Source organism: Lagenorhynchus albirostris, chromosome 15, assembly GCF_949774975.1.
Source record: "Lagenorhynchus albirostris chromosome 15, mLagAlb1.1, whole genome shotgun sequence".
NCBI classification, from domain to species: Eukaryota; Metazoa; Chordata; class Mammalia; order Artiodactyla; family Delphinidae; genus Lagenorhynchus; species Lagenorhynchus albirostris.
The window spans coordinates 72453740-72463396 of NC_083109.1; the positions used below are offsets into that span (position 1 = coordinate 72453740).

At 55.4% G+C, this 9657-nt stretch overlaps 1 protein-coding gene across 5 annotated transcripts; it reads right to left on the reverse strand.

Moving 5' to 3' along the window:
- Window positions 1-319: 319 nt before the first annotated feature.
- On the reverse strand, window positions 320-9644 carry ZNF668 (zinc finger protein 668). 5 transcript variants are annotated; one of them, XM_060122960.1, is made up of 4 exons: window positions 9089-9594; window positions 5189-5254; window positions 2183-2851; window positions 320-1752 (listed from the first exon to the last, which is right to left on the reverse strand). In XM_060122960.1, the coding sequence occupies exons 3-4, from the start codon at window positions 2827-2829 to the stop codon at window positions 540-542; spliced, it is 1860 nt and encodes a 619-aa protein (XP_059978943.1). In that variant the 5' UTR covers window positions 2830-2851; window positions 5189-5254; window positions 9089-9594; the 3' UTR covers window positions 320-539. The 5 variants fall into 5 exon arrangements, with proteins under 5 accessions (XP_059978943.1, XP_059978942.1, XP_059978945.1 ...); XM_060122959.1 differs by lacking the exon at window positions 5189-5254 and adding an exon at window positions 5490-5646; XM_060122962.1 differs by lacking the exons at window positions 5189-5254; window positions 9089-9594 and adding an exon at window positions 9617-9644.
- Between the last annotated feature and the right edge of the window lie 13 nt (window positions 9645-9657).

The window sequence follows — 9657 nt, forward strand, 5'->3', positions numbered from 1 at the left end:
GACAGAAGTAGAGCTACTCAGTAACAGGTCAAGTAAGTGTGGGCTAAACAAAGCAAAATAGATTTGTTCATTGCAGGACTTATCGATGACTTTAACATACTTTGATCACCAAGAATCCCCAATAAGGGTACAGGAATTTCCTGTACTTACTTGACCGTGGAACCCTTTGTCACAAGACATTCTGAAACGTAGAGAAAACAGTGCACCCAAAGACCCTTCTAGTTTCTAATTTGTCAATCCAGGGATCTCCACTGAACCTTATCTGATGCCCAAATTCCCATTACTTACCCCCGACCAGAACACAGAAGACAACCCAGTGTCAAAGCGAATGCTTTAATGAGTGGTGCTCGGAGGGAGCCATGTCTCTCAGAGGCTGCTGCCAGCCTCCACTGTCCCCAGCTCTTTGTCAGGAAGGTGAGCTAGCTGCCTGGGATGAAGGGATGGATCTGGAGTCTAAGAGTGAGCTGAGGCAAAGGGAGGTTCAGGAAGCACCCTGTAGGGGCGGAGCTCCCAGGAGTGTGGCAGAGGGGGCCTGGGACTCAGGCTGGCCCCTCTTCAGGCATTCCTAGCAAAGCCACGAGGGGCTCGAGGGGCGTGGGGGTCCCGATGGGCACAGGGTGGGTACGTTCGTGCTTGCGCAGGTCGCTGGCACTCAAGAAGGCCTTGGGGCAGTGGGGGCAGGTGTAGGGGCGCACAGAGCTGTGGGTGCGGCTGTGCTTGCGCAGCCCAGCCCGGTCTGAGAAGCTCTTGCCGCACTGGGTGCAGGGGAAGGGCCGGAGCTCTGGGTGCGAGCGCTCGTGCCGTCGCAGCAACGTCAGCGTGGAGAACGTCTCCTTGCACTCCCGGCATACAAACTGTGGTGGTTTCTCGTCCACCTCCTCACCCCCCACTTCGCCTGCCCCCCCCAAGGGACCAGGAGCCTCCCCAACCCCAGCATCTTGGCACTCCACGTGCTCCACCGTCATGCCCACCACTTGCCACTGGGTGGCCATCACACCACCCGATTCCGGAGGCAGCCCCAGCAGCCCTGCTGCAGGGTCCCCGAGCCCAGCCCCTGCTGCCGGGGCTGCTGAGCCCTCGCCTGCCACGCTGACCGGCAGCGCCAGCCCCACCACCAGCTCCTGCTGCGGGGGAGGCCCTGCGGCCTCGCTACTGCGATGGGTCCGCTCGTGCTTCCTCAGGCTTGACGAGACCACGAAGGACTTTCCGCACGCGTTGCAGTGGAAGGGGCGCTCACCCGAGTGCACCCGGCTGTGCTTAGTGAGGCTGGCCCGCTCGGCGAAGGCTCGGCCGCACTCCTCGCAGCGGAAGGGCCGCTGGCCAGAGTGCACCAGCGCGTGCCGCTTGAGGTCCCAGGACGCGACGAAGGTCTTGTCACACTGCAGGCACTTGAACGGCCGGTCGCCTGTGTGCACCCGCCGATGCATGGCCAGGTCGGCCGGCTGCCGGAAGTCCTTGCCACACTTCTCGCAGCGGTAGGGCTTCACACCCTCGTGCGCCCGCTGGTGGCGCCGGAAGCTCGAGGGGTCGGAGAACATGCGGCCGCAGCGGGGGCAGAGGAAGGGCTTCTCGCCAGAGTGCGTGCGCTCGTGGCTCTGGTAGGAGCTGAGCTGCGTGAAGCCCTTGCCACAGGCCGGGCAGCGGTAGGGCTTTTGCGCCGCATGGATGCGCTGGTGGCACGTGAGCGAGGACGAGCGGGAGAAGCTCTTCCCGCACTCTGAGCAGAGGAAGGGGCGCTCGCCAGTGTGGGACCTGTGGGAGTGGAGAGGCCCGGAGTGAAGGTGGCAGCCCATCGCCCGACCCCCGCCGCCTGTCTGTACTGTACGTTAGGGCCCCCTAACATCGCTGGGGCCTTGGCCCAATCCCCTAAGGGCCACAGGTCTGTACCTCAGAGTAAGAAACTTTCAGGCTGGGTGTCTAGGTGTTCTAGATCCATCTCTGCACTCAACAGACCCGGCCCCCACTCGTACCTCCTGGGCAGCAGCCCAACTTCAAGCCCCACCCCCTTCCTAGTCCAGGAACCCAGGCCAATCAGACCCCAGTTTCACCCTCTGCCCCCATAGCTCTGCCTCACTCACTTTCCCATTGGTTCCTTCCGATCTTTGGGACTCAACGCCTTCACGCTATTGGTGCGCTCTTCCCAACCCCTTCAGCTGCCCCCCACCCAGCCCAGCGCCCTCACCGCTCGTGGTTACGGAGGTCCTTGAGTTCAGCATAGGCCTTGCCGCAGCGCTCGCAGCTGTAGGGCCGCAGGCCTGCATGCGTGCGCCGGTGCTTGCGGAACACCGAGGGGTCAGCGAAGCTCTTGCCACAGTCGGCGCAGGCGTAGGGCCTCTCGCCGGTGTGACCGCGCTGGTGGATCTTGAGCTTGGAGAGCGCGCCATAAGCCTTGGGGCAGTGCGCGCAGCGGAAGGGCAACTCGCCGGCGTGCGAGGCCAGGTGCACGCGCAGGCACACGGGCTGCATGAAGCGGCGACCGCACTCGGGGCAAGGGAAGGGCTTCTCGCCCGTGTGGCTGCGCCCGTGACTGCGCAGCTCTGGTGCCGTTTTGTAGGCCTTGGGGCACAGCGGGCACGCATACGGCCGAGGCTTCGCCGCTGCACCTGACACCTTGTCCCCGCTGGCATCCTCCGCTTTGGGGTCTGTCTCTGGCTTCAGCTTTGCCTCGGCTACCTCCTCTGTGCAGTCTGCAGGCCCATGTGTGGCAGCATGGCGTGCTGCCCGGGGTGCATTTGGAAACGTCTTGGTACAGGACAGGCACTTATAGCGACGGCCAGAGCGCTTGTAGCCAGGGGCTGGGGACCTCTCCTCCGATGACTCTACCTCCATGGCCTGGATGGGCGGGGCTTCTCTGCAAGAGAGGCAAAGTTAGAAGCCACACCCCTTTCCAATTCTCCAAGGCCTGTCTCCTCACCAAAGCCCTCAGAGGCCTCAGAAGGAACTCTATCTTATCTGCATTTCCCACCTGGGATGCACATCCTTCCTCGCAAACATTCCTGTCTCTCTGCGCTCAAGTTTCCTCTCTGGTCTGTTCACTGATGAAAGGAGCTGGACCAGGTGACCTCAGAGGAACTAAGAGAGGCCGGGATCATCGAAATGCCCACCTGCACTTCCCTCCCCAGCCTCTGGGCTTCTCCAAACCCTGTGGCATTCCCAGAAGGCCCAGGCTCTGTCCATCTCACCATCTTCCTTCTACAGCTCAGAATCCAAGCCCTGTGCAAGGCTGCAGACACGGAGGCTACCTAGATGTGGGTCTGGCCTGAAGGTCTCCAAGTGCTCAGGAAAGACAGAGGTAGGTCCAGAAGAAGGCAGAGCCAGTGGGCTAAATGTGGTCATTGGCACCATCTGTCTGGAAGGGACAGGTCCCCAGCGTATGTATTTTGTCTTTCCCCTCTGGTTGGTTAGCTTTCAGAGGCAGCAACTGTTCACACAGAATTCTGGCCTTGCACAGCTGTAAGGTACTCCACCCCAGATAGGAATCCTGGTCCACCCTCTGCTCTGGAATGGGTCTTTGGTTCTTGCTCCCATAACTCTGGTAATGGGAAGTTCAATTACTCTCAAAGCAGCTTGAGCCATTGCTAGCAGATGTTAGAAGTCTCTGTCTCATACTCAATGTATCTGCTCTGACCTGGCCTCCTGGGACACCCACTCTAGCTATGGCCCCTTCTTTCTCTGTTCAGAGCCCAGACAGCCTCCACCCAGCTGCTCCCGCAGATCATGGCTGGGAGGAAATAGGATTAACAGCTGCATTAGTCTTAACACCAGCTCATCCTCCCTGGGGGATAAAGGGAAGAGGATTACATCAGATCCACTTAAGGTGCAGCAGCTGCTGGGGCAGCCAGGGTGGGGGGAAGGACAATGTTATAGAGAGGGGAGGGGAGCCAGGTGTGTCCAAAAGATGGGCTGGGAGGTAGGAGGTTTGGATTCTAGCACTCCTTTCTAGGCCTGTTTCCTCATCTGTATACCTCAGGGGTTGGTGTCTTCTAAGTTATGACCCAGGGAGGATGCAGGAGTCCCCGGGTGATTGGCAAGGGCTGCATCTTTAGAATCAGCACCCTTCTGCCTGGTGGCCCTGCCTCAGTCTCCCACCCCTACACACACAATCTAGTGTGCACAGGCAGCCAGAGTCTTCTCCCTAAGGTACCATGTGATGCTCTGTCCCCTGCTCAAGAATTTTTCATGGCTTCCATCACACCATGCAAGTTCCCAGGTCCTTCCTGGCTGTTATGAATCCTACCAATCCTTCCTTTGAGCCTTACTTCCCGGGCTTCCCTGGTGGCGCAGTGGTTGAGAGTCTGCCTGCCGATGCAAGGGACACGGGTTCGTGCCCCGGTCCGGGAAGATCCCACATGCTGTGGAGCGGCTAGGCCCATGAGCCATGGCCGCTAAGCCTGTGCGTCCGGAGCCTGTGCTCCGCAACAGGAGAGGCCACAACAGTGAGAGGCCCGCGTACAGCAAAAAAAAAAAAGAAGAGCCTTACTTCCCAAAGGAAGGTCTTCCTGCATCTCCCCTTTGGTTTCTGCCCTACATCCCACACAGCTCTGTTCCACCCTCAGCTTGGTTTTTTCACTTTTCCCATTAAATCCTAGGGCTGGAAGGTGAGTTAAAGGGCTTGAGGCCCAGCCTTCCCCAGGGCTTGAATTCCGCCTAGTTTCTAGGGAATCTGCCTATCCTTGGATGAGGCCCTCACTACCTCCTTTCTAGATCATCTCTGGACAGTCTGATAAAGTTTCTCCTTAATAAAAATGATAGCCTGGGACTTCCCTGGTGGCTCAGTGGATAAGACTCCATGCTCCCAATGGAGGGGGCCCGGGTTCCATCCCTGGTCAGGGAACTAGATCCCACATGCATGCCACAATTTAGAGTTCGCATGCCACAACTAAGGACCCCGGGAGCTATAACTAAGGAGCCTGCCTGCCACAACTAAGACCTGGTGCAACCAAATAAATAAGTAAATATTAAAAAAAAAAGAAAATGATAGCTCACATTTACCGGGCACTTGCTAAACAGCAGACAACATCCTAACCTTTTTACATGTATTAACTTACTTGCACTTCATGTCAGCACCATGAAAAACGTTCTGTTATTACCCCCTTTCACAGATAAGGGAACTGAGGCCCAGAGAAACAATTTAGCATTGTCGTTAAGTGCAGTCTCCGAAGCCAAACTGCATGGCTTCGAATCTTACCTTCCTCACTTCCTAGCTGTGACCTTGTGCAATTCACTTCATGCCATAGGACCTCAGTTTTCTTATCTGAAAAAAGGGAGGTAATAACACTACTTACCTCACAGGGTTGGGCGAGGGCTGAATGAGGTAAGAATAATTACTGCCCTCAATTACTGAATCTTCTCAGAGCCAGACACCTTGCTGAGTGTGCAACCTTATTTAATTCTCTCATAGCTTCCTGAGATAGGGATTATTGTCCTCATTTTACAGACTAATAAACTGAGGTTCTGAGAAGGTTAGTGATTAACCCATGGTCACATACCTAGTAACTCGTGCAGCTGAGACTTGAATCCAGGTGTTTAATTCGCCTTGAGTAGTTGGGTCCTCCCAGGCTTATCTGCTACCTGGGCCAGCCCCACGATGACCAGAACCCTGAGCTCAGGTTACACCTTGGTCTCCTCTCATTCCTGTAGAAGTCCCTGGAGACCAGAGCCAGCACCCTTTATGTTTCTGTTTCCCTCTCAGAGGGCTGGAACCGTGGGTTCCAAGCTCTGGGCCTCAGTCTTCCCATCTGTGAGCCAGAAACCAGGTAGCTGGAGGGGTAAATCCCTTCTCCTAAGGCACTTCCTAGGGGAAATAGTAGGGGCGTGCCAGGCACAAGCTCCATAAAGAACGAAGGGTCAGGTAGGCTAGGCCCCTGTCTAAAGCCCCTCCATCGGGAATTCCCTGGTGGTCCAGTGGTTAAGAATCTGCCTTCCAAAGCAGGGGACGTGGGTTTGACTCCTAGTCGGGGAAGTAAGATCCCACATGCCACGGGGCAACTAAGCCCGCGTATCACAACTAGAGAAGCCTGCACGCCGCAACAAAGACCCAGTGCAACCAAAAAAGTAAATATTAAAAAAAACAAAAACCCATCATCAGGGGCTTCCCTAGTGGCGCAGTGGTTGAGAGTCTGCCTGCCGATGCAGGGGATGTGGGTTCGTGCCCCCGTCCGGGAAGATCCCACATGCCGTGGAGCGGCTGGGCCCGTGAGCCGTGGCCGCTGAGCCTGCGCGTCGCGTCCGGAGCCTGTGCTCCGCAACGAGAGAGGAGACAACAGTGAGAGGCCCGCGTACCGCAAAAAAAAAAAAAAAAACCATCATCAGCTCTTCACTTCCCTGTTCACGGAGGACTCTTCCACCCACCACTCCCTAGAGTGATTCTGTGAACTCCCTGCATGAAAATAATCATGCGGGGAGCATGGGGTAGGACTCAGAAATCTATTCTAAACATGCTTTCTGGGTCATTCCAACTAACACTCATTTAAGAACCTTAGGTTTTCAGAAGCTTCTAGGAGAGAGGCATTTTTAATACACCTCTTTTTCAGATGTGGAGATTAAGGCCCCTGTAAGGGAAAAAACTTACATAAGGACACACAGCTAGTCAAGGAGCCCAGACTCAAACACGAGTCTTCAGGTCCCTGGGCTGGGCTCTTTCTCTACCAGTCTTCATTTACTTAAGGTTTATTAGCCAAATCATGAGACTTTCCACTGCTCCCAGGACAAAGACCAATATCTTTTCCATGGCAAGCAAGGCCCTGAACTATCTAACTCCTGCCTATCCCATCTCCCACTCCTCTCCCCTTGGCTCACTAGGCTCTACCCACACAGGCTCCCCCTTTTTCCCCTCAAAGACTTAAATTCCTTCCCATCTCAGGGACTCTACACTAGTAGTTTCCTCTGCTAGAAACATTATTTCCAAGGGTCTTTGTGTAGCTATCTCTTTGATTCCATTCGGGTCTCAGCTCCCTGTCACCTCCTTAAAGAGGGCTTTCCTGACCACCTTTCTTAATGCTATCTGCACCCCTGCTAATCACTCTCTATCCCCCTCCTGTTTAATTTCCTTCATGTTGCTCATCTGGATGACATTCCTTGCAAATTTACCATGGACCAGGTATCATTCTAAGCATTTTATGTGTGCTACTCAAGCTAAGCCTCACGATGGCCTAGGAGTTTGTTATGGATGAATGTGCGCATGCATGGAAGCAAGGCCATGTGAGAACTTAAGACAGAAGGTGGCCACATACGATCAAAGAAAGGAGCCTTCACCAGGAACTGAATTGGCCAGCACCTTGATCTTGGACACCTCAACCTCCAGAACGGTGAGAAATAAATTTCTGTTGTGCCCCCCAGTCTGTTATTTTTGTTGTTGTTGTTATGGTAGCCCAAACAGACTAAGTTAAATAGTATTATTTTCCCCCCATTTTTCAGACAAGGAGACTGAGGCACACAGAAGCGAAGAAACTAGTCATAGTCACAGCCAATACTCAAAGCCAGGTGGTCTCTGCCTCCCAAACTTCTGCCCTCTGTCCCCTGCTTATTGCTTTGCTAGCACTTATACATTGTATGGTTCAGTTAATTCTCTGTCTCCAGCTTGAGAGTCTAGGCTGGCAAAGAGCCAGGAACCTTTATTATTCTGTATCCTCTACACATAGAACCATGCTTGGTGCCCAAAACAAACTGAACAAATCAACCTCCGAGGCGGTATTTGAACCCAGGTCTATAGCCTCTGCCTCCTCCATAGTAGGAGTTTGTAAGAATGTCGGTCAACAACTATTTGGTAACTGAATTTCTCTGCTTTTCCAAGTTCACAGGGTCCAAATATCGCCCCCAGTACCCCACAGTGGATTCATTGCTCTGGTGAGGGAGGCTTGTCTTTGTCTTTGTTTACTACTGAATTAAGGGGGCGGGACACGTCCTGCTGTATTAAATGCCAGGGATGCAGAGATTTAATTCCCAGAGTTTAGAACGCTGCGGGCAGTGATGAGGTGAAAAGCCACTTTTTATCCTCTCTGCACCTCAGTCTCCCCACCTCTAAACAAGTAGTTACCAATAGGCCTCACAGGCCATGAGAGATCCGGTGAGATGGCAGATGGGGAACTGTGAACCATGCAGAGATAAGAACTAATCATCTCCTAGGCATCCAATCTGGTCAGTCCACAATCTAATCCCAACCCACTTTTCCAGCCTCACCTCCAGGGGCTCTGTGCCCCTCCCGACAGCGACCTTAGCTCCAGCCACAATTCTCAAACTTCACCACCTAAATACATCTCCATATGCAGTTCCCTCTGCCTTCTCCCGTGGGAAAACTCTTTTGCATCTTTCAAATACCTGCTTCCCCAGTGCCCTCAGGAATACTTAATAAGACTATAGAGGTAAGAGCGCCATGGCTCTCTGGGCCTCAGTTTTCTCATCAGTAAAATGAGGTTTCTGAGGCATGTGGGAGTTTTAAGGTCGTTAGAGCCGAGAGCTGCGGAAACCTTGTGCATTCTCGCTCCCTGCAACTGTCTACGTGTCGGGCCCCCGGCAGACAGACAGCCCCGCAGGGCAGGGCCCTGGGCTGCCTCTTCTCAGGAAAAGCCCTGGGAAAACGAGGAATCGGAGAACGCGGCAAGAAGGAGTGAACGAAGGATGACAGAATGAACAAATGAATGGACCGAAAGCCATACTTTGGACAAAGGCCGGCAAGATGGCGTTCTCTAGGACCGCGGGAGGGGCGGCCAGGACCTCGACCGGGGAGGGGGGCCGCCGGCTCCGGGGACCGTGCTTGACGGGCCGCACGCCTGGGACAAAAGCCCGCAACATGGCGGGCTCTAGGACCCTCGTGTGCGCACGGTGCAAGGCGGGCAGCCATGCCGCCCTAGCCCAGGCGTCTGCTGCAGCCGGTCCGCCGGGACAGCCGGCGGGTTCTAGGACCCGCTGGGCCCAGAGCCCGCCCGCCCGCGCCCTCCCGGGGCCGCACTCCTCCCGCCCCGCCCGCGCCGCTCGCGCCAGGCCAACCCCATCTGCCCTCTGCACCCACAGGGAAACTGAGGCCCGCTCGGATTGCGTCCGCAGTGGGACTGCTCGGGGGTCCCTGCGGCTTCCCGCCGGCATTTCCTACCTGAACAGACTGGGGCTGGCTCTGTGGCGTCAACGGCAGCTCCTCTCACCGACGGAGCCCGGGACACAGCCAGGGCGCGGCAGGCGCTAGGACCCAGCTTGGGGGGTGGAGGGGGAGGGACGGGAGGCGGGGCCGCCGAGCGGAAGTGGAAGGGAGCTTTTCCCGCTAGGGAGGAAGGCAAAGTTTATCCGAGCACCCCCCAGCCGAAGGTGGCGGAGAAACACCTTGCAGGGGGTCTCTGTGGGTGCTAATGACAGAGGACACCGGAATAGGTTTACGGGATGCACCGGCTATTGCTAGCCTGGGGATAGATCACCGTGAACTAGAAGGTGGGAGGACAGAAAGGCCATGCCCAAGATTTGTAGTACCTAAATCCGCTTATATTCCACAACATTTCCCTTAATAGCAAGGAGTAAATGACGCTCCCTTCATCTGTCTTTAGAAGTTTTACAAGAAGCCCCAGGAAAAGTGTCGCCAAAATACTGAGGCCAGGGCTGCAGAACCCTTTTTATCCTCTTCTGCGCTCACCCAATATGCACCGTAACGATTTTAGCGGCTCTTCCCGGAAG

What these genes read in the sequence shown, in the direction of transcription:
- ZNF668 (XM_060122962.1), bottom strand. Translation starts at nt 2,829, where the DNA reads ATGGAGGTAGAGTCATCGGAGGAGAGGTCCCCAGCCCCTGGCTACAAG. An exon ending in GACCTCCGTAACCACGAGCG is followed by an intron (nt 1,753 to 2,182) that starts GTGAGGGCGCTG and finishes CCACTCCCACAG; the next exon opens with GTCCCACACTGGCGAGCGCC.